The sequence below is a fragment of the Calypte anna genome, chromosome 4B (genome assembly GCF_003957555.1).
Source record: "Calypte anna isolate BGI_N300 chromosome 4B, bCalAnn1_v1.p, whole genome shotgun sequence".
Taxonomy (NCBI): domain Eukaryota; kingdom Metazoa; phylum Chordata; class Aves; order Apodiformes; family Trochilidae; genus Calypte; species Calypte anna.
In genome coordinates this window covers 6,842,884-6,867,161 of record NC_044249.1, presented here as the reverse complement: position 1 = coordinate 6,867,161, position 24,278 = coordinate 6,842,884, and the positions used below count along the sequence as shown (strand labels likewise).

At 40.0% G+C, this 24,278-nt stretch overlaps 3 protein-coding genes across 10 annotated transcripts in view; 2 read left to right on the top strand and 1 right to left on the bottom strand.

Annotated features, from left to right (window-relative positions):
- The window catches only part of OTUD4 (OTU deubiquitinase 4), a 33,497-nt gene extending 26,044 nt beyond the window's left edge, over positions 1-7,453 (top strand). For 3 of the 4 annotated variants that reach the window (XM_030450895.1, XM_030450897.1, XM_030450896.1), the window contains 4 exons: positions 28-166; positions 1,145-1,414; positions 2,123-2,163; positions 4,831-7,453. In XM_030450895.1, the coding sequence (XP_030306755.1) occupies positions 28-166; positions 1,145-1,414; positions 2,123-2,163; positions 4,831-6,060 (1,680 nt within the window). In that variant the 3' untranslated portion in view covers positions 6,061-7,453. The remainder of the gene's footprint in view (positions 1-27; positions 167-1,144; positions 1,415-2,122; positions 2,164-4,830) is intronic. The other variant, XM_030450898.1, reaches the window with a different exon arrangement.
- A 373-nt stretch (positions 7,454-7,826) lies between these two features.
- ABCE1 (ATP binding cassette subfamily E member 1) lies at positions 7,827-24,156 on the bottom strand. Of its 4 annotated transcripts, none has more exons than XM_030450903.1 (19): positions 23,924-24,156; positions 21,099-21,211; positions 18,559-18,723; positions 18,176-18,261; positions 17,611-17,708; positions 17,182-17,299; positions 15,210-15,347; positions 14,993-15,062; positions 13,801-13,897; positions 12,691-12,780; positions 11,980-12,101; positions 11,161-11,382; positions 10,713-10,772; positions 10,565-10,623; positions 10,276-10,386; positions 10,037-10,179; positions 9,813-9,935; positions 8,599-8,710; positions 7,827-8,357 (listed from the first exon to the last, which is right to left on the bottom strand). In XM_030450903.1, exons 3-19 carry the CDS (start codon positions 18,659-18,661, stop codon positions 8,310-8,312), a joined length of 1,800 nt encoding a protein of 599 aa, XP_030306763.1. In that variant the 5' UTR covers positions 18,662-18,723; positions 21,099-21,211; positions 23,924-24,156; the 3' UTR covers positions 7,827-8,309. The 4 variants fall into 4 exon arrangements, with proteins under 4 accessions (XP_030306763.1, XP_030306762.1, XP_030306764.1 ...); XM_030450902.1 differs by lacking the exon at positions 23,924-24,156 and adding an exon at positions 23,733-23,857; XM_030450904.1 differs by lacking the exon at positions 21,099-21,211.
- The window catches only part of ANAPC10 (anaphase promoting complex subunit 10), a 38,643-nt gene continuing 38,325 nt past the window's right edge, over positions 23,961-24,278 (top strand). Inside the window, exon 1 of one of the 2 annotated variants that reach the window (XM_030450906.1) lies at positions 23,961-24,047. The gene's annotated coding sequence lies outside the window, so the exon portion shown is untranslated. Of the gene's footprint in view, positions 24,048-24,072; positions 24,126-24,278 lie in introns of those variants that run through there. The other variant, XM_030450908.1, reaches the window with a different exon arrangement.

Sequence of the window (24,278 nt, the reverse complement as noted above, 5' to 3'; positions counted from 1 at the left end):
TTTAACATGATCTCTTTGTTTTCATAGACCGTGACAGAATGCTTACCAAGTGTAACTCCAACACCCTCACCAGTTTTTTCTGAGGTGCATTTACCTCCAACAGTGCCTTCTGTACCAGCCATTGTGCCAGCTTGGCCAAGTGAGCCAGCAACCTATGGACCAGCAGGTTTGAAGAAATATTAACATAAATCAGAAACAGTTACTAACTCTGAAAAATACTTCAGCTGTCTTGCTAAATTGTAGATGCCTTCAGGAGAAATTGTTTCTAATAACTTCACATTCTGAAGGCAGTAATTTATAGGAATATGGTTTCTCACTACTGAATGTTCATGAGAGATGATTGCTCATAAGTATAATTCACCCCTGCCTGAAGGTGGAAGAGGGATGCATGCTCAACTTTTCATTTTTCTCCTGAGAAATAGCACCGAGTTTTGAGGGGGATTATTCTGAGGATCTGCTTAAGGTAGAAAATGTCAGCAAGTTGAAACTTGGTATGTGTTGAAGCCCTTTGATTCACTAAGGACTCAGCTTGGGTCTGAAACAAAGGAGATCCATTTGGGCCTGAGCTGCAAAGCCAATATAAAGGTTTTTATGGGCTGTGCAAATCTTCTGATGTGTGGAATTAGCTTACATTCAGTACTGCTCATTACATCAGATGCTGGATTTTCTCTCCTGCTGTTGTGTATCTGTACAGCTTTCAAATCAGCATAATGTGCTCACATGATACAGTTACAGGCCTGTCATACTTGTCTGCATCTGTGGCAGAAGATGTGTAGCCCAGTTAATCTGAGGTCAGATTCAGAATTGGCTGCACATGACTAGGCAGAATGAGAGCTGCAGAGATTCATATATAGGTTTCAGTCTCCTCTTCCCTGTTTTTTTGCTCTATTTTCTTCTGGTACTCAGAATTTGAAAAATAAATATGGGAAGGGTTTAGCCATTTTGAGAAAGCTTAACTGTTTCACCCTTCCTGAAAACTGTTTTCTGCATTTAGCCAAATCTTTCTGTTTTCAAGTTCCCGAGTCAGTAATTTCCTCCTATGGCTTCTATTTTATTCTTTCCTTCAGTTGGGTGAAACTTTCTTTCCCACTGTCACTTTCTTCTGTGATTGGACAGAGTTGAGAGAGCTGTTTTTTTCCCTTAGGTATTTCAGCACAAATACCAGCTTCTTCACTGATGGCAGCCCCAGCAACAGGACCTGACTCTATTGTGTCACAGGCTCAGGTAACATCTGCTCCAGTTGCTGGAGTTCCTGTGTCACTACAAGCAGTTAACCAGCCCTTAATGCCTTTGCCTCAGACTCTGAATCCTTATCAGGATCCACTGTACCCTGGATTCCCTTTTAGTGAAAAGGGAGAAAGAGCCATTGCACCCTCTTACTCCCTGTGCAATACTGGGGAAGATTTACCTAAAGGTGAGAAGCTACCACACGGTCAGGATTTTTTTTACTGGTTTTCCTAATAGGTTTTCTTTTCTTGAAATGTAGATAGAGGCAACCTCTTTGGTCCTGTTGTTTGTCTGTGTCATAAGATCCAACTGTTGTAATTGCATGATTTAAGGTGTGGGAGGGAGCACTGAATACATAGTTGCAGCTCTTTAGATTGTGTTGCTAATGTTGCCATTATTTTAAGTGGTTACACCTGGAAATCTGATCAGATCAATTTGTGGTTCTTTGCTTGACCCACCATAATCTGAGGTTTTGGATTTTCTTTGGAGAACTGTTTCCTTTTACATTAGACAGTTTTCTCTTGTAAACCAAAACTTGGAAGTTGTTGAGCATTTCCTTACTGGTCTGGGAAAATAGAGGGTTTGGTATTCTAAAAATATGGAATATGCTGATAAAGTATCACGTCTGACTGCAAAGTAGTTTTTATTTACTGAACTGTTACTTTAAAAGCTAGAACTTCAGTTCCACAAACTATTAAAACTGAAATTTAAACACAGTTCTACATATCTTACTGTAGCAAAAACCCCCACCCAAATGAACCCAAGACATATAAGCAGCAGCTGAATACTGGTGTTTCTCTGCTGAAATGGAACATTATGCAGGCACTAATTTTTGGATCAGATTAAGTATAGTATTTTAGGTGTTCATAGATCTTTTTCTGTTTTTTTTCCCCAGATAAGAGTATTCTTAGATTTTTCTTCAACCTTGGTGTGAAGGTAACTCTTCAATCTTATGTTTTTGTTTGTTACACCATAGAATTTGCTTGTATTTGGTAGCACTTAGAGTGAGGAAGCTTGTTTGCTGCAGCTGTACACTTCAAATTCATCTTTAAATTTTAAATACTTGTTTTCTGTTAACTGGGATCCCAACAGTTGTCCACACTGCAGTGCAAGTCAACAGTAGTAAATCTTATCTCCAGCAGTGATAGTGAGAACTCTGTTTCCAGATGTGACTGGAACAGTCAACAGATGATGCTGTACAGGTTCACAGGTAAAGCCTTGTGAGTCTGAGTCTGTGTTCTTTAGGAAGCAGGGTATAGCAGGGGAAAAGGCCTTTTGACTCTACTGGCAAAGCCACTGCAGAACAAATACTTAGTATGTTTTTCCCAGGGGACAGTCCCTTAAGTAACTTGTGTGTCTGTCCATTCTGCTCAGGTTAAGGACGAGTCGTTTACTTGCAACTTTCTAAGTAATTATAATAGTGGTTGATGTGTTTATGTGGTGCAAATCTGTGTGTGGTTGGGGAGGAGGCTCATCCAAAAAAGGCAACAGTTCTTCTATTTTTGATAAGGACTAGTTGTTTGCTTAGCTTCTTTCTTCTGCACATAAAAATGTTCCTTTTTTTACCTTCTCTAACTTTCTGTCTGAGAAGACCTTTTGTAAAAGGTGCTGAGAGCTCTCAGACTTAATCCACGTGACTTTGGCCATAAGTAATGATTTTCTGTGGTGTTTATGCATGGAAAGAGGGAATGTTCAGCACAGCTTACAAAGTGAATTCTGATTTGATGACTGTGTACCTAACACAAGCCTCTTTGCTTAACAGAAAATGTGTAAGTCATTGGCAAGTGTCACTGCAATATATTTAAAGAGCATTTGTTTCCTAAGCCTACAGAGATTTGTGACACTCCTTGTTGGTACTTGGTAGTATTTTAGGATACACTCTGCCATTTTCCCGCTCCAGCACCATCTACTGGCCAAAGTTCCACGTGCTATAGTTGTTTTCTTCAGTCGGTGACCATTGTAGTACGGTAGACCTGGGGACTACTTCCTGCAATACCCACTAGCCCACTGCTTTGGTCCCAGACCCTGCTACTGTTATCCACACCCTTCCCACTGCTTGTTCAGAGTGAACTGACCAGTTTCCATCAGAGGAGGGCTGTGTAGGCTTCTCAGGATGCTTTGATCTGGGAACTCTTTCCACAGATGGCACAGTTAAGGTTGACAGATTTTGGGCACTGCCATCTCTCTACCAGCTCCAGTGTTTTCTTAGTCAGCCTTGTGCCTCCAGCAGCCTTGCCTGGTGTCCTGTGTGACCTGAAATACACATATTTGGCACATTGTGTTATAAAAACATAGTACAGTGTTGCTGTTACAGTGTTGAGTGGGTCCAAAGGAGGGCATCCAGGCTGGTGAAAGGGACTCAAGCACAGACCCTGTGAGGAGAGGCTGAGGGAGCTGGGGGTGTTGAGGCTGGAGAAGAGGAGGCTCAGGGGAGACCTCATCACTCTCTACAACTCCCTGAAAGGAGGTTGGAGCCAGGGGGGGGTTGGGCTCTTTTCCCAGGCAACTCTCAGCAAGACAAGAGGGCAGGGTCTCAAGTTGTGCCAGGGGAGGTTTAGGTTGGAGATTAGAAAGAATTTCTTTACAGAGAGGGTGATCAGGCATTGGAATGGGCTGCCCAGGGAAGTAGTGGATTCGCCGTGTCTGGAGATATTTCAAAAGAGCCTGGATGTGGCACTGAGTGCCATGGGCTGGGAACTGCAGTGGGAGTGGATCAAGGGTTGGACTTGATGATCTCTGAGGTCCCTTCCAACCCAGCCAATTCTGTGATTCTATGTTGGGTCAGTTGCTGTGCACCACTGTACAGAGTCTGCTTATGAGTTCTGAGCAATGTAACCATAAGGCACTGTGTGTGCTGCTGGGCCAACGTGAAGCAAGGAAGGGAAGGGGGGGTTACCACCTGAGGTGTAGAGGGCTTGAGTGCTGTGAAACATGGCTCGTGCTCACTAACAGCACAGAAAAAGTTGCTGCTGATAGTGGTGTTCATTGTGTGACTCCCACCAGTAGCTGGAATGTGTGCTGTGTATTTTAATAACACCTATCCCCCTACTTTATGAGTGGGCTTTTAAGAAAGCTGATCTGTGGGGTTTGTGTGTACATAAGGAATTCAATCTTAACAAATTGTCCTTGGGGAAATGATAATTATTTTCTCTCCAAGTGAAAATGGGTTTGTGGTATGACTTCTTTTGATTGTTACCCTTTAGAATTTTGAAAAGTGAGGCAGCAGGGAAAAGGGCTGATTAGTAATTGTGATTCTGGAAAATTACTTTGAAATGTGTGTCTTCAACTGCAGGGCTGAAGCTTGACTAAATAGCATCATGTGTTCAAAGTAATTACATAGAATTACATAGAAATTGTTAACCAGGTTCTCTTACTGGTCATAACTGTTGCCCATTGCAACTGTAGAAGGAAAACAAAAAATGAGAACATCATTGTGGAGTCCTAGACATTTAGACTTGAGGGCAATGAGGGTAAATAAAATTAGCTTTCCATTTCCTGTAATTAATTATTTCAAAGTGGTAAATGACCTGTGTGCTATTATACTTGTCTAAATGTTCAACAGACCAATTAAGTTGTTTGTTTTTTTTTCCCCTCATCTTGCAGGCATACAGTTGTCCCATGTGGGCACCCCATTCTTACTTGTACCCCCTACACCAGGCCTACTTAGCTGCCTGTAGAATGTACCCAAACGTGTCCCTTCCTGTCTATCCACACAACCCCTGGTTCCAGGAGACTCCACCGACTCAGAATGAGAACGAAACTGCACGAACAAACATGCACTTTGCTGTTCAGAGTGAGGCAAGAGCCAATGGTCAAATTCCACAGCTCAACAGCAGATCTCCATCACTGCCTCTGATCATACCTACAGCCCAGGTGTCAGAAGGTCAAGGACAGGTCTGTGTAGAATCAGAGAATCCAGTGCAAGCTCTCCATGCAAGCTATGAGGAATCCCTGAGAGGGAAGAATGTGTTCCCACAGCCACCCTTTGGACACAATCACTTCCTGGGGGCTGTTCCAATAGCACCTCCTTTCTTTCCTCATTTTTGGTATGGGTACCCAGTTCAGGGTTTCATTGAAAATTCAGTTGCAAGACCCAATGTTGTCATGTCACCCGAGGACAAAGAGGCAACACCAAGCACCTCTGCCAACATCTATGTGGCTAAAGAATGCAGCCCTCCAGTTGCTGTAGGAAACTGTGCAGAACAGCTTCAGAAGCCTCATGGCAGCAGCAGCAGCAGCAGCTCCAGCACGGTGCCATTCCCTGTGGGAAGCAGTGAATGCTCTTCCCCGAAGGACCCTGCAGCCAGGGCACCTCAGCTGGAGCAAACAGGTCCTGCAGCTCCTCCTGCTAAAGCAGCTGGGCAGCAAACACAGGGGGCTGAGAGGCGGACAGCAGTGCCCAACACTTCCCCACTGCTGGCAGAACCAGCAAAAAATGAACTGAGAAATAGCATTCCCAGCAGTCGCAAGGACAAGGCTGATAAAGGCAGAGATTCCAAAGGTGCTGGTAACCTGCAGCCAGAAAGCAGGGCACAGAAAACGAGGGAAGAGAGCTCCGAAGATGAGAGTGAGGTTTCCGATATGCTGAGAAGTGGTAGATCCAAGCAGTTCTACAACCAGACGTATGGAGGCAGAAGGCCCAGGCTTGAGTGGGGTTATTCCAGTAGGGGAGGATACCAGTTCCAAAGAAATGAGGAAGCCTGGAAAGGACCAGCAGCCAGCAGGGGCAGGGATGATGGGTACCAGTATCAGCGAAACTTCAGAGGGAGGCCATATAGGAATGACAGAAGAAGGGCAACACTGGGAGATAATCAGAGGGGGCATCAAGCATAGAAAGAATGGAAAATGGAGAGTTTTAAAATGTGAAAAGTAATTTGAAGTAGCAGTTTAAAATCTTAAATATTTCTTTTTAGTAAAACACGAGGATATGTTTAACTTTTGGTGAGTAAAGACTAGGAGAAGGTGAACTACCCTATGTTGTTTTCTTGGGGATTATAGTTTGTTTGGCTTAGCAATTTTTCCTCGATGTCAATTTAGAAGAAAAGATAGGTTTAGTGTTTGGTATTTCTTTTTCCCCACAAAGCTTTGAGTTTGTGATAGAAGATGGATACATATCTTTACTAGAGTGACAAATTATAGCATTTGAGGTGATCTGGATTCTGAAATTGACGGTAACATTGCACCAAATAAAATGTATATTTTATCATACAATGCCTTAGTTCTGAACTGAGCTAAAGGAATTCTCAGCCTACTGCACTGTTGTCTTTGATATGCTTCCAACCCAAAGGCCTTTCATCTCAAAAGAAAAAAAAAATCTGTCAGACTTGAATGTTTCTCTTCAGTGTGTTACACATATGGCAGCCAGCTAACCCTGTGTCTTAGGTATGTTGTATATAGTCCTTTTAATATTCATAGGGTATATTTTTGAATTTTAAAATTTTGTTGAAATCAAAATCAAGACAAGCAGTCAAGAATAGCTGTGTATGAACTGATAGGAATGGCTGTTTCCACCAAGAATTCTTAATGCTGGTGTGACTAGAATGGTGCCTATGCCAACTGAATAATTACAAAGACAATAAAAATGTAGATGCTATGCATTTCCAAGATAATTCTGCATCTGTTATAATAGCAGAAGTTTTTTTAATGCCACTTTAACACTAATGCACTGACAAATCCTAGATATTTTGCAAGGAGAGATGCATAAAGTACATGTTACATTTTTTTAAGTTTGTATGATTGAGCTACTGTTCAGTATTCTTCTGTTGTTGCACTGTTGATGCAAATTTTAAGTTTTGCATGTACAGCTCCTTGCTGGAACTACTTTTTAAAAGCAAGACAGAGAGTCTTGGTGTGCTCTGCTCTTCCCTACAGTTCAGAAGAAAGTGGCTTCTGCCTTATATTTTTACACTGTGTCAGAGTTCTGATGCTGTTTCTTCTGACTCCGATAATCTCTGAAGTGTTCCTGTTGCCTTTGCAATTTGGATCTTCAGCTGTCCAAACTTGGAGAGTGCAGCATGCACAGTATTCACTCAGCTCTGTTGCTCTGTAAGATTTAACTGTTGTGTGTATTTTTCTATCTCTGTATATACTCCTGTAGGTGACGGTACCCTCCCATTTATGTCTGATTCCTTGATCAGGAAACTTGAGTGATAGTTAATGTGATGAATTTCTTTTCAGATGCATGCCATGTATAAAATCCTACTTAAAATAAATGCTTGTCTTTTCACTTTTTTCTACATTATATTTATGTTCTGAAACTCCTGCAATGACATGGTGGTGGTGAAGATGTGCTGTGGGTTTTGTGTTTTCTTTCAATCAAAATACTTTTCCATTCAGAACTGCATTCAGGATTTCAAAAAGAGGAGGCCTTCAGTTTTTCAGGTTGAGAACTAAGCAAGCCCTGAGGGATTTAACAGTGTAGATACCATTGTGGTCCTCTATTTACTGCTTTCAGAGATTTAAAGGGGCTTCCTGTCATCTTTGTACTCCCATCTTTTGTGTGCTCATTTCTGTAGCATAAGAACAGGTGTGCATGACATCATGTAAATGTATTTTTGAATTAGTAATGCAAGAACTTTAGGACTGTGTCACAGAAGAGCTGTAAGTTAGGAGGATATTTATTTGTGGAACCTTCATCCAGGGAGATTCAACCACCTTTTTAAAATAGTTGTTTCTGTAGCCTGACATTCTTGGTGAGCTTCCTTCTTGTATATAAAACAGCTTCAAAGATGTTTAAAATGAGGCAGTGCAGTCAGTAAATGGTACATGAGTAGGATATACTGAATTGAAAACCTCCCTGAACATTTGAAAAAGCAGGAGACTCATTTGCACAATTTCAAGGTTGTCTATTTTGAAATTACTACACTGAAAATAGGGCTGTGTCACCAAAATATATAAAGTGGCAGTTTTACTCAGCCTAGGATTTACACTGCTACTGGTCTCAGATGTTACACGCAGCAAGAGATTTTTACGCTCCCAAAGATTAAGTGTTCTAAAACCTGACTGAGCCTTCTCATCCACAAATGCTTAGATTCCAATATGCATTTCTCTATGCCAGTTATAAAGATGCTGAGATTCAACCTTTAGTCATCCAGGAAAAAGTAGTTTCCACTCTTCTTTTGTTCCACATCCTTGGGAAGAGAAAAAAGACTTAATGTTACTTGAAGTAGTTTTTAGCAGAGTTGAACATAGCTGAAATAAAAGACACTGATCTAAACTCCTTTCTACTTATTTCTCTTAGTATTTATTTCATGTACTGTCTTTCAGCACAGCAAAAATACCAGGTTAGCCTTCATTTTGTTTCTTTTTTTAAAGCCTGTCTTTATGTTAAACAGTCACAGCTTCTTTACTGTAAAGGTGCTTCTCTCTTACCTTGATTGAATTGAGTTTGTTTATTCTTGGTCTGTAATTGTTAGGGTCTCTTCTAAAAGTGATTTCAAGTTGAGATAAAAACTTATTCATTCCAGCCAAAAGAGTCTGTGGACTGTTAAGAAAGAAGAACATTTCAGCTAAATCTTCAGAAGTTCTGTAACTATGCAGATTACAGGCAGCTTTCATCTCTATCCTGAGCTCACTGAGATCTGGTAAGACAAGTGGGAGCTGTATTTGACAGACTTGATGTGCTACATTTTCAGTCAAATCATGTCTCAGACAAGGAGTCATTAACTTGTACTCTTTCAGCAGTATCTCAGCACGGCCCTGCAAGTCTTTGGACTGCTGTTAACAAGTGATTTACTCTGTATCCACAGGAATGTGTGCAGGGACACTTATGTACAAAGGAAAAAAACCCACAAAACCCCACATTAGCAAGATACAAGAAAGATCATAATCTGTGCTGACAATGAGAAACAGTTAAGTCATTGTGGTATTTTAATTCAAAAAAGTGTTCTTAAAAGGGATACACCCTCACAACCAGGCTAGCAGTGTGCTGGAAAAAAAGAGTTAACACTGCTACACCAGTGTGCTCACTTCATCTGACTGGTGTTAAATATTGGTAGCAATACTCTTCTAAAAGCCTGTTTCCATTCAGACTGCTCCTCACAAGTCTTATTTACGTGACATTTACAGGAACAAAAGTAGACATATCAAAGGGACAGCTTTGAAAGAATAAAACTGTTGGGCAGTACGTTAGGTGTTGCTGTTAAGACTTGTACTCTACAAGATTTGCATACAGGTTCCCTTAATACACTGCTTTCTTTTAATAGGGCTGAAAAGTTGTTTTTGTAAGCATAATTTAAAAATGGTCCTTTTGATCATTGCTTACAATCAATGCCACTCATTTGTTCTGACTGCAATGGTGGACAGTTGTTTAAGGCTACTTTAAGCCAGGAACAGGTCTACTTTTTGAATGCTTGGTTACATTATCCAACTATACCCCAGCTGTGTGTCTGGGCAGTCTCTAAGTGTGAGTCAATCCCATGTGGTTTTCCTTGCCTCAAACAAAAGCCCTAGGACATTTTGTATCACTTGATATGCAGCACAGATTTCCACAGGCAGGGAGTGGTTTTGGTTGATGCTTCTCATAAACAATTTATTTCTGTGTTTTCCTCCTTTATCTTGCTTGCTAATCCCAACACCTCTCTTACCTGTTTGCCAGTGTGTTCTTGGAAGGAATGCCATCGAAAACAATCACACGATCAGCAAGATACGTGGCCATGATAAAATCATGTTCTACCACAAAGGCTGTTTTTTTAGCATGGAGAATGAAACTGAAATAGAAATAAGTTAAAAAAAAAAGACAGATGAATGTAAACTTACTGTAAAAGTACTGGAAATGTCAGTTATTTTTCCCCCATCACCTATACTGTACCGTTTAATGACTCTCGCAGCCATCAGACGTTGTTCAGAGTCCAAATATGCTGATGGTTCATCAATTAAGTAGACATCTGCAGGCTTACCCAGACAAAGAGCTAAAGCAACACGCTGCAACTCTCCACCAGACAAGGTTTGAACCTATTGGGAGCAAGGGAAATGAGGCCATGGTTTAGTTCAGGCAGAGGCAGAGAATTCAAGAAGAAAATTCAGGATATTGTCTCAGGCAATGAATACCTCCTGGTCAATGATGTTTTCTATCTGAAGAGGTTTCATCACATCAGTTACAAACTGGGGGTGGGTATAGGCATCTCTGATCTTCTCATGCAGTAGCTGACGGACACTTCCCTATAAAAGAAAAAAATGTTGCCACTCAGTTTTATGCAAGGAAGTTGTATGCAACAAGAAAAAGTAGAAAGTAGCAGAGCTTTTTGTTCCAAGCATAAAGAAAATCTACCTGTGTGCTATGAACATGCTTTTTGCAGCAAACACAATACCATACTTAATAAATAAGGCTTAAACGTACTGTAGATTTAGGACTGATCTTCTGTGGTTTGTAGCTGACATTTAGAACTGGGACCTCACCTACAAAAAAAAAAAAAAAATCCATAATGAAAAACAAGGGCCTCTCCAGGATCTTCAAAAGAGGTTTCAAGCAAGGAATTAAGCACTACCTCCTTCATCAGGTGTAAGTCTTCCTGCAAGCATTCGGATGAATGTAGTTTTGCCAGTTCCTAAAAACAACAAACCACATGACTTCAGAAAGAGTGCATTTAAAAATTAGATTGCTTGGAGAAGTCCAGCAAGCAGCACTTGCTTTTCAAATGGAAGAGAGATCAAAAGCAACAACAGCCTCGACTTGTGGCTAAGTTCACCTTATCAATCCTCATCCTGTCATCTAAGTTCTCAGAAATGAGTAGCAGACAAACACAATGGCATCATTAACACTGAGTAACTTCCAAGTTCCTGCTATTCAGGGAGTAAGCTTGTAGCATGGCTCCTTCACTAGAAAAGCAGCAGTTCAACCCACTCAGAACCAGTGATGTTGAAGCCTGCCTCCCAGACTGAAGAAGGGCTTTAGGAGCACTCTTAGGGCTGCAGAAGCAGTAGGACTGCACTTACCATTTTCCCCTAACATCACCATAATTTCAGAGTCGGTGAATTCTCCAGCCACTATGGATAGTTCAAACTCTCCCATCTTTTTTTTCATTCCTGGGTATTTGTACATACACATCTTTTTCACCTCTTCTTCATTAGCTGTCTCGGCCACTTTAAATACCAGAGATGCATCTCGAAACCTAAGATTTTCTGTTGGAACGTAGCCATCTAAGAAAATGTTTATCCCTGTGAAGAGAGGAAAAAAAAGATTTAAAAAGGTCTACAGCAAAGCAAGACAAGATGAATTACAATTCTTCTCTGTAAATTCCAACTAGATAAGGAGAATGTTGGATTTTAAATGGCATGGTAGAAGAGACAGAAACTTGAATGAAGAAAAATATTAAAATTTGAGAAAGGCTACAGAAGCTCCTCCTGAAAATCTCCTGTGCACCCATTCTCACACTTAATACTGAGTCTCAGTGTGATAGGTGTGGTTAATTCAGCTGAACACTACAAAGCTCTGTACTGTGCAACCTGTCTTCTGCCCTTTCCCTAATATATACAGTGTCTTTTGTGTAACTCTGCTATTAAAAAAACACCTATCAAGTATCAAAAGTACAAGTATCAAAATTACATCCACAGCAAAAAAAAAGGGCATTTTATAATTAAGGCTTTTGGGCTGAGTTACATATTTAGGATCACGTAAAAAGGGAATTCTGCACAAAATAAAACTGATTTCCTATTTACTGATGTGGAACAGGAAGAAGACACCTTCACATAATAGACAACTAGCATTCCATTGAATTTTTGTGGTATATTTAAGAGAAGCATGGTAAGAGTTACCTTCTCTTACGCTGAAGGGCATCGTAACGACACCGTAAGCACTTGGCACACCATAGAGGCAGCAGATGAAGTCAGAGAGATAATCTAACACACTCAGATCATGCTCTACAACAATAATGTACCTGAAACACAGAGCCAGAGAGAAGCTTTTAGACTCCAATACAAGAGGAAGAAGAAAAAATGTTGTGTAAGTGAAAGCTATCAATGTGATTTTAATGTAATATAGTTATTTAGCTTTATACTAAATAAACACAATTTCAAATCTCTGATAAACATTTTTTAAACTGTCCAATAAACAGACTTTGTGAATGACAAGTTGAACGTCTGTCTCCCTGGTAAACTGGCACCTTCTTCATGTACAGTAAGTTGAAGGTTAGTGATTGATTGATTGATTGATTGGAATGAAAGTACTTAGCACATCTTAAGAAAAAAAAATTCTTTCTGAGAAAATGATGGAAAGCAGTATTCAGGTGAAAAAAAAACCACCTGTATTTTCACATCTTTATTACAGAATTTACTCCAATACTGACATTGTACAGAAACTAAGTTTCCAAAACACAAAATAATAGACTATTACTATCTTAGAATATTGTAAAACATCTATCAGTGTACCACACTGCAAAGTCAGCACTGCCAGATGTTTACTGCTTCCAGAAAGTTATCTATTATTACAGTATAGTCTTTAAAAAAAATTTTAAAGTTTATATTTACCTGTCAGGGTTTATTAGGGATCGAATGGTAATGGCAGCCTTCAGGCGCTGCTTGACATCCAGGTAGCTAGAAGGTTCATCAAACATGAAGCTACCCCCAAAAGAAAGAGTGAAGTCTTAGTGAATGCACACTTTCTACATTTTCAAAACCTCATACTAACATTTCAACCACTAAGCACACAGAAATAAACAATATTATCATAATTTATATTGAAACAAAAAAGAGAATTGCATGTTGACACCTTGAGCCTCTGCTGACTGTCATGCAAAATTGTTAAATGGTCTGAGGTATCACTTTGCCAAAAACTTTGACAAGTCACCTGTGTTAAAAGAAATCATCAGTCAGTCAGGCATCACATGCACTCAGTCCTGATTAACTAAAAAGTGCAGAATTTAATTATAATTCAGGAGACTGGAAGAAGTTCTTCCAAAAGAGAAAATACAACTAAAAAATCCAGGAAACCCACACCAAACCCTCAGACACCATAAAACCCCCAAGGAAAACCAGAACCCAAACAAAACAAACAAAAATAAAAAAAATAAATCAAACTAAACCATAGACACAGACTGACTAGGGTTGGAAGGGACCTTAAAGATCACCAGGTTCAAATCCCCTTGCCATGGGCATGGACACTTCTCACTAGACCCAAAACCACCCATAATTCTTCTGTTTTGCTTTCTCAGTCCAAAGGAGCCAGGGAACAGCTCAGACCACACAGCAGCACTTTGCTGGTTGCAAGAGGGACACAGAAGTTCCCCAAGGTCAGGAAGAATCTGTCCATTTCTTATTCAGACAGGCTAAGTGAGGTACACTGTCAAACAGGATACATTTATGTGGGGTTAGACAAAGGTTTTGAAGTTGAGAATCTGAAATATAATGCTGGCCTTTGAATTAAGCTATTTCCAACCAGAAAAATTAAAGTATAAAAACCCCAGAAATTATACACAAAGTATGGATCTTGTTTGCCGAGTTGGTAAAAACATATAAAAAAATCCTTTTTTTTATCCATTTCAAACAAAAGTGTTGCTCCTAACAATAAATGTAAATTAGAGGACCATATTCTGAGGCAGATTATTAGAAGCAATGTGAACAGAAGTAAATTAAACATACATATCAGCCTTCTGAATGCAAACAACTGCACAAGCAAATCTCTGAAGTTCTCCTCCTGAAAGGTCCTCAACATTTCTTTCTTTCAGATGGGTTAAGTCTGCAAATAGGTGATTAATTTTAGATATGTTATAATCAACACTACAATTTATATTTTTATTACCTACAGAAACATGTATAATCAGAGCAGAAATCCTACACAGAGGAAAAAACAGAATGGAGTTAAGTGTTCAATTTATATAGAGGCATGGAAATGCTCTCTTTAAGTCACAGCTGCTCTGCAGCATTAGCTGATTAACTGTATGGCTGCATCACTGTTTTGCAGAATTACATTTCTGTTTGGTTTTCCACCATATGTAAAGATAAAGATCTCTGGCCCTAAAGAGCTCTTAAAGATAAAGGTGTAAAGATCTCTGGCCCTTAAAAAGATACTAAACCAGTTCTAGAAGAGTTTCTTGTTAGATTTGGCTGAACATTTCTGATTTTCAGGAAAACCCAGTCCCACAGATGTTACAGCAGATGGCTGAGGTCAGTCCTTTCTCCTCAGTACTTTCTCCTCAGCTTACAGGCTGTTTCACCACTAATTTGAGACACAGAGACCATGCTCGTGGTGGCATGATGCAGCCCCACCTTTACCACCCACATCTACCAGAAAAAAACCCTGTTGTTAATTCAAAGCACCTACAAAAAAGTCCCCAAGCTGAACCATGCAGATGTTCTCAACTGCATTCTTCTCAGAAGTCACTATTACTCCCATTATAATTAACTACATCCAGGGTTGGGTTTGTTTTTTATTTGGGGGGCGAAGGGGTAGTCTTTTTGTCCTTGGACTGTATTTTCATATTTTCTATATGCAATGGTTTCATGGTAAGATTTTGGCAGTTGTATAAACAAACAAGAGGTGCAGATGGTAATTGGGATTTTTCCAGATTTAAAAATCAACACTTTTGACCATGACATAGAAACTGCATTAGATTTTGTTGACTGGCATTTATCAATTAATTGCCTTTGCCACTAGGAGATATTATTTGCACTGGTTCAGATATACTTCCAGCAACCTCTAGGCTTTAAACAAAAACGTTTGTTTTTTTTAAAAAAAGGTATAATTTAAATCTACTATCACATTAGTAGTAAATTTATTTTTTCAGTAAATTTATGACTTTCTCAAATGCTTAAACTCTACAAAATTACTTACCAAGCTGCTGACATACAACAGTTTGTGTCTTGGTTTCATCCTTCCTATCCAGAATTGATCCCACTGTTCCCTGAGTGATAAATAACATTATTTCAACATCAAAAGTTTCAGACAGTAGTGCATTTTTGACATTGAATTACACTGTTAAATAATATCTTTAAACACAAGTATTACAGGAGAAGCTCCCAGCTTCCTATTAGCTCATGCAATTTCTCACCTTTGCAGCTTTAGGGATCTGGTCCACATACTGAGGTTTAATGATAGCTTTCAGGTCATCTTCCAGGATCTTGGTAAAATAATTTTGTAATTCAGATCCTCGGAAATAAGTCAAAATTTCTTGCCAGTCAGGTGGATCCTGTGACAAAATGAAAGGCTGTGTTTACTTATACCATTCTAAAACCATAAAAAAAAGATCCAGTTTTGAAATGTCAATCAATACAGCAAACAGAACATGCCTGCAGGGTTAAAATAAATAAATAACCTGGATAAAAGCTAGCTATCAAAATTTTGTATTGTCTCTGCAAATTATCCATTTCAGACAAATGGGAAAAGTATAAAACTGCAAAAAGGAGGGCGGAAGTTCAAATTTTTTTTCTAGGTGTCATTAGCCCTTTTCAAGAAAAAGCATTTTAAACTTTCACCTAGGACATCCTGAACTGTTCTTAGATAGTTAAGGAGCTTTGAGTGAAACTTCTTCATGGGGAAAATTATAGACTGGATTGCACAAGATATGCAATAAATTTGGGTCATTTTCTCTGCTTCTAGCAAACATTCCTAAGGAAACAGAATAGAAGACAAGATATAAAAATCCCAACTTTTCAGTACTGTTTTACACAACGTACTACTCTGAATGGTTCTTAGGTAATTTATTTCATGGTAAACAATACAGAAAGGGAGAGACACAGCCACATTTCCCAAACAAGCAAATACACAGAGGAAATGCTTAATTAGTTTTAGTGCAGAAGCAACATGGAATTCATACCATGTGTTTCATAATGATTTGGCTCTTCCCAGGAAAGTCTGATATTGGAAGCATGGAAATTCAATTAAGTACACATTCAGAAAGTCAAAAGTTTTGCTATTCCTGCAATACTACCACCTGAAAGAAGAAGTCCACAAAATAATATAAACCAGACTTGAAAGAATGGAAAACATATCCGGGAAGTTATTGTTTCTTTAGAGTTTAAGTAGAAGACAATAAATAAAGTTTATTATAACATTACTCTTTCAGGTAAAGAAACTGATCAAGAAAGTTTGAAGACATTTGTTCCTACAAGTCCTTCCTGATGGACAAAGGTGGGAATCAGAACTCAATTGTCACCATGTAATTCGAAGTTGAGAAGGTGATAACTGAAATACCATCTGGTAACAAGACTCTCAATAGTTATTATTTATGTATTTTCTCTAAAAATATTTGCTCTTTAGAGTAGTGATAGGTAAACAAAGCCCTGCAAATAATTTTGGTTGCTGGCTGCACAAATTGAATTAGTGTAAATACATAGGAAAATGGACTATGATATCTCATGAGAGATCAGCAGATTATAAATTGCTCTACATCCATCTCTCAAAAAACATTATTAAAATTTCTAAGCATCTAGAAACATGAAGAGACAGGATTTTCACTAACGAGTAACCAAGTGTACAGTGGGATACACCTTCATCAACATGGTAACAACTTACTTTGCAGAAGTTCATCTTCAAAAGAATCAAAGGCAAAAAAGTTTAAGAGATCACAAGGATACATGGTAAGTGCTCACAGACAGGAGAACAGAAATAAACATAATGTTGAACTTGGAAGAAACTCACTCCTGAACTTAAGCTACTTAAATCCCTTGATAGGGAAGTGGTTACATTGTGCAAGATAAAAACCAAAAAGCTGACAATTTTAAAGACTGGTATTTTAAAGATACCAAATTTAAAGACACCCTAAGTCTGACTTAAAGACAGAAGCCCACCCCTCTGATATCTATCATTAGTGAGCTATAATTATAATTAGTATCCTTATCTTCCTTGAAAGATATATGGAATTTGCAAAAAAGCCTTTATTAACAAGTTCAGATAGGTCACTGGCTGTTAATAGGGGAAGTGCCACTGCCCTCACAAACTGTACTGCATTCACAGATATGCAAATCTGGAGGAATAACAACATCTATCTATAATGCTAACTCTATTTTGTTGCTGATACATACATCATATTTTCCAAGATTTGGCTTCTGTTTTCCTGCTAGAATTTTCAAGGCAGTTGATTTTCCAATCCCATTGGTCCCAACCAATCCCAGTACTTCACCTGGACGAGGGATAGGCAACCTGTACACAACATGGATTGATTGGATTATATTAATGCCACGAGACACCAACACTTAGTGGTAGAGTAAATGTTACAATCATTTTTCAGACTTTAGGATTATTTCAGCCTACTTAGTTGACTTGCCAATATCATTAACAGCAGAAGGTTGCAAAACAAAACAGAACAAAATTTTTAATAAGGAAAACAGTGATTAACATTCATAAAGGAAGCTACTGAAGCAGTAACCAAGAACACCTTGATGTGCATCAGTTTAGACAATCAAAACCTTGAATTTTTTGTCTCTTTTACATCAGTTTGAAAAATAAAATACCTGTGAAGTTTGAAGGCATTGGCACAATATCTATGTGTTGTTTCTTTCTCCAGGTTGCTGGGTAAGTTAACAATTGACAAGGCTGCAAAAGGACATTTCTGTAATAGAAATAAATTTATCAATTACTACTGTACAGAAAAAATGTGTTAACAAAATACTATGTTCTATACTGCACCCAGCTTTGACTTTAAATATTGTTAGAATTTTTATGGGACTACTTCATTTTCATAGTCAGCTTTCCAAAGAAGCTCTATACCACACATTTTTCAAATTAAATACTTAGCAATTGTTAGTCAACAAGTACAAATAAAACACACTGTGTATATTCTCTAGCTCTTTTACAAAACCAGCTTTTTACTGCCAGGTGTTTATAGTCACAAAAAGTTCCAACTCATACCCTGCAACCCAACCAGTTCAGCAAACTGACACAGTACATCACTTGCAATAAACATTTACAGCTAATGAGGTCAGGTAATTCAGGGAAATTGTTTTTTGAAGTTAGAGTATACGATAGCAAATATAATACCAAGAATATTTCATGTCTTTATTTAAAGCAGCCTTTTACCTTAATGCAAATACCACAACCAATACAAAGTGTTTCTGAGATCCATGCTATCTTGCTCTGTGATGTGACTTCTATGCAAAGTTTTCCTGGTGAAAAAGAATAAAATTAGCTCAGGAAAGCTTCTGATAAATCAGAACTGACAGAAGTGACAGTACTACCAAATTCCACAGAGGAACATGCAACTGATTAACATTCATAGAATCTTCAGATCATGCAAACACCTGAAAAGTACCATTTCTATGAACTGTTCATGCTTTCTGTGGTATTTCAAGAGGCTTTATGAAAAAAAGCATGAATGATAAATAGAAAAAACTGGCAATTAGAGAAAACCAGTTCCTTTCAGTAGAACACAACTTAAAACCTTGTAAAATTACACCTCTTACCCATTCGAACCACGGGACAGCTCTTCTTGCACTCCTGCCGGCATTTCTTTGGCTTACACTTGTCGTGGTTGACAATTGCAATTCTTGTTAATTTGTCTGCCATAATGCACAGTTTAGGGCTGAACACATACACCAGTTATTAGGAGTAGTGGGAGTCTTCCAGATCTTAAGAAAAAAAAAGAAATGTAATTGCTAACAGCACAGAAAAGAACACAGAGATCTGAAGTTATTGCTTGCAGAGTTCAGAGATGAAAAAAGCCCAAATGAATTGATTTTTTCCTCTTTTTAGCAAGATGGGTAAATTAACATCACCCTTCAGTTCCATTACTATTCCTCCACTGCACAATAGAACTGAGAATGTATTTGTTTCCAAGAAGAACATGTTGCAGTATGAAGAGAAGAACCTTTGCTGCTGCAAATTTCAGCTTCACAAGCTGCCTTGTGTAAAGTCACCTTGTCCATGCTACAGTGTCTGGTGAAGTCTAATGGTGACTACAACTAGGACTCCATGAATCTGATTACAATATTAATTCTGCAAACTTCTGATATTTTTGATAAATGATTAAAATACTATAAAATTTAAACCAGTTTTCAAAGGTAAAGCTGGTTACGTATAGAAAAGTAATCCAGACAATGTGAACAGACACACATGATGATGTTGGATTGTTATCCTGAATTTTGTTAATTTTTTCAGTAACTACACTTACATTCCACATTTCCTAATCTGACATCAATGACTATAAACTATTCCATAACATATTCCTGCCAAAAAGGTGAAATTACTACTTGTATGCTTTTACATAACTGTCTCTTCCCTTGCTTGGATATTTACACTGGATTGTACTGGGAGTTTATGTCAACAACTGTAGCAGAAGGGAGGGAAGGACAAATAATTTTGTATTTCTTGATAGATTAAAAAAAGTATAATCTATTTTAAAGCACATTTATATTTCCTTTACTATATTTACACATAGGACTGGGACTTAAAATGACACTTATCTTCCTAGGGGTAACACACGCTTAGGGAAAACTCCACTTGCTCCTGCTCCAAAACAACAAAGACAACTGAATTAGGAGGCTCTTGAAAGTTTACAGAATATTAGATGACAAAGATTTATTTTTCAGGTCTAAAGAGAGGCTGTAAAAATTACAAAGCACTTCCAGCTCAACAGCACTAAATAAAGTGAGGGCAGCCCTACAGACATCAATTCAAAGTAAGTTCAATTCAAGGCAGTAGGTGTCAGTAGTTCAAAGACAGAAATGGAACGGAGTCTTGAAATAGTTCAGGGTTCCACACACACATCTTGTACCAACGTTTCTTATTAAAGAACATATTTCCTGTTGGGTTTCCATCTTTGCTCAACCTAACTGAAGCATCCTGCAGTGGCTGACAGCCTATTAGCTACAAATGCCTCTTCTATGAAGAAGGGTTGGGACCTTCAGTCTCCTGAAGGAAGCAAGAGTGAAACAGGTGTATGGCACATTTGTCACATTAAACTCTGTCCTTCCCCTAAACAAACTACTGTAATATGAAAAGAGACTGCATCTAACAGGGAGTAAAGGTCAGAAATTACCATGGTACAGCATCTTTAAATCCATTATTACCATAGTTAAAAATATCTTAAGTGTTTTGTTCTAAAAGCAGTCATCTCATTCCTCTTCAATTTCCAAAGTATTTTAAAATTAATGTTCAAAGATATTCTTCATCAGATATAAAGGAATATAATTATTAGTCATGCTGTCAATCTAACTGTGAAAGTTTCTACTTTTAGTAGTATTTTAAATTTTTTTCTTTAGTTTTGAATACTTCCTAAGACAAAAAGCCCTAATAACAGAGCTGATGATTTCAAATAAATTACTATTTAAAATGAAACAAACAAACAAAAATTAAAAAACTTATTTTACACTTCTGTAGCAGACCAGATGAACAAAATAGGGCTGAACATTGCAATTCCATCCCTAGTCCAGGCCAAGAGACCTTTCCCCAACCACTCAACAACCCTGTGTGGCTAAGGACCCTAAGCAGACACTACACTCTGTCTTGCAGGCAGGGTTCTCCCTGCCACTTATCTCAGCTCCAGCAAGCATGAGAACTACCTCTAGCAAGCTCTAGAAGACAGAGATGCCATCCATACTCAAGGGCTTCCTCCCCTCCCCAGCCTCCCACCCCCAGCTGGAGGTTCCAGCCTGAGCAGTACAGATAGCAGGCAGGGCTCTCCCCTCACCCATCCACCCCCCAGCTTGTGTGCAGCTTCACACGATGAAGCAGGAGAATGGGATGGAGGTTGCTATAAAAAAAAACAAGTCAAAGATGGCTTGAAACAATTAAGTTTCTGCCACCTACTTCAGCAAGCTGCAGCCCAATTTTGGTGGGATAATCAGACTGATTTGGTCTGTAACTAACAGAGCAGGCTACGTTGGTTTTGTGGTTTAATTTTTTTTTTTCCCTGTAGTTTATGTGGGAAAACGTCCAGCATCTGTGGTGATGAGTCTTGAAGGGGTTACAGACCTAAGTATATCAAACTATATTTATAAAGTACCTGGAGGGGGGAACAGAACCAATGAACCAGCATGGAGACACATTCCTGCCATGCTGCTTCCAGCTACATGATGGAAGTGTCAGTTTATCCAAAAGTCTCCAGCACTCTTAAACCTTTGCCAAAAAAAAAAAAAAAATTTGTGACTTCTGTTACTTTTGCAGTGTTTCCAGAACTGTCTCGATGTCTACAATCCTAACAGCCCACAAAATAAAATAATAATGATTTCTACTTAGAGCTGACAGTTTAAAGTGAATTAAACAACCCTGTCCAAAGCCAGACTGAAGCCAAGTTACAAATTTATATGCAGGTACTTTGGTGGCTTTCAACTTAATATAGCAAACAAGATAGTCCAATTTCAAAATGCAGAGAGCAGAAACCTAAATACACTGAACACAGAGCAGCAACACATACAACACATGCACACTACAATACAGCATACAGTAATTGTTGAGGAGAGTCAGCAGTTTAAGGGTACTGAAACTGAGAAACTGGTATTCAGAAGCATTTAAATTCATGCCTCTATCTCTCCCTTCAAAATCGAGAAGAACAGCACACACAAAAAAATCCCCCAAAATATTAATTTTAAAATATTAAAAACATTAATTTGATATTTTGACTTAGTGAATTATGATGGAGTGAAAACAGTAAATTTTTCTAGGACAACTGACTGGTGACACTGGTAAAAAACAGAGAAGAAATAACAACTGCTAGGAAAATTCTAATTCTAATTAGGAAAGTTCTAAAGACCTTGACAGTACTGATTTATCAAGGTCAAAAGCCACCAATTAAGGCAAATTACAACACTTAACGCAAACACTGAAACTTGTCTAAAAATAAAGACACAAAACGTTATCACAAGCATTTTAAGTCATCATTCTTAGGCACTCTGACAGCTGCTGCTTTGACACATCAGATTAAAAAAAGCAGCACATTAGCAGGTCTTGCTACCTGTCACAAAAGGCAGCAGTAATGTACAATCCATAGAAAAAAAAGTAATGTACTTGCACTAAGAATATTTTTTTGTCATATGCATTATTGTTATGTTAGAATTTTTAAAGTCAAATCAATTGTGACCAAGAAGGATTTGCAGTTGCATCCAACTATTCAGACTTAACCAAACATTAAAGAAAAAAAAAGAAGTGAAGACTGAAACATCACCAAAGACAACTCAGCCATGTGGAGGGAAGATCTGTGTTCAGAACTGAGCCATACTTCAGTTACTTGGCAGAAAAACAGTTAACATTGTGGTATGAATTTGAATTAGAGGGCATCAGACCACAAAGATAAATACTGTGGCAAGAAGTAAGGATGAGCAGAATTTGCACTTTCCTCTGAAAATAATTATCTCTCAGTCCATTGAAAATGGACTACCATGCACTCACTCCATAACAAGAACAATAAAGTCAAAAAATAGAATACCCCAAGAAGATGTAAACGAAAGACAAGGAACAGATTTTCAAACTGCACAAGGGAGATCACTGTGTCAAACCAGAAATAACAGTAGATGATAGAGGAACAAACAAAATCTATTAAGAACAAGTCTACACTTAAGGTTTTGAGGTTGGTTTAAGAAACTCAGCACACAAAAAGAAGTCTAAACAAGTCCCAAATCTCCCTGCTGTACTTAACTCATATTACTCATAAGGCACAGCATGCATATGAAAATAAATACAATGTTAACATGAAAGCATATGGTCAAATATACTGACGCAGCATAAGAAGTGGGTGTGTTTCGCTGGTGCTGAGCAGCATTAATTATCCCTCACCCTTCTTTTTAACACGAGGTGAAATTCATGAGAATAAATCCATACATTTAGGAGTCTACCACATGAAAACTACAGAAGGATTTCACGGTTCAGGACTAGAGTATAGGAAACCATGGGGGAGAAACTTATATTAGAACTTGAAAACCATCACAGAAACTTGAAAGAGCCAAGTGCAATCCACGGAGGAAACACCACCATGAAAGCCCTGCCAAGGTTTTCTTTTGTTTTTACACATACCTTGTAAAAAACAGCTTAATCCTACTACCTTATCAAACCCGCGAGAAGTTTTGATCTCTTCACTACACAAGCAAGGACCTTCCCCCAAATTAGGTAAAACATGGCTGGGTTTTTTTGTTTGGGTTTTTTTTTCCCCTCCGTAAGAGAAACCCCCCTGCTTCCACAAGAAGCAAATCCCGGCTCTCCCTTCCCCAGGCCGCAGCCGCCTCCAGGCGAGGAGCCCGGGGGAGCCATTCCTGCCGCAGAAGTCGCGGCTTCCACCTCACCCTGGGCAGGAGGCTGACAGAAGGGCAGAGCCAGGAGCTGCCAGCACGGGCACTGCCCGCCCGCCCCGGGCCCATCTCTGTCACCGATTCCCCGGCTCCCCGCAGCGTGCGGCCCCGCCGCCCCGGAGCCGGAGGAACAGCGGCCGGGAGCTGCCGAGCCAAGCCGGGTGCAGGCCGGGAGCTCCCGTGGTGGGAAGGGGCGAGGCGCAGGCAGCGGGAGGAAGCGGCCCCTCGGGCCGGGCCCAGCGGCGGGGGCAGGGCCGGCGGCACGGGAAACCGGGCGGCTGTGGCAGGGGGAGGGGGCCCTTTCCCGACCCCATCCTCCCGTGAGAGAACACCGATCGCCCCCGCCGCAGGCTCCTTACCGGGAGATAGGAGAGGGAGAGCGGGGCGGTTCCGCTCCCCGGCCGCGCCGCAGCGGGGAAGCGCTGCCCGTGCCCCGTGTCCCGGCAGGCAGCGTGCTCCGCCGCCGCTACCCGGCAAGATGGCCGCCGCCCCCGCAGGGAGGGGCCTGGGCTGGGCACCATAGAGAAGAGGGGGAGGGAAAGACGCTCACCATAGAGAAAAGGCGCCCATCCGGAGAGAGAGAGAGAGCGGCGCCTCCAGCCGCGGGGCGGGGAGGCGGTGTCAGGCGGTTGGTGACGCCATCTCAGCGTGACGCCGCCAGAGGGACGCCTGAGGTACGAACGAGGCGTGTCTGCCCGCACCGGTTCTCCGCCCTTCTCCCGGGCCGCTCCGGCGACGGAAAGCCCGGGCCGGTACGGCCCCCACCCCGGTTCGGCGCTCAGGGGAGGCCGCGCAGCACGCAGCGCCCGCCCCTCCCTCCTCTACCATCCCTCCCCCCCTCCCGCGCTGGGCGCACGCGGGCACCTGCGGGAGGGCCCCGCCCCTGCGCGCGTCGCTTTTTAAAC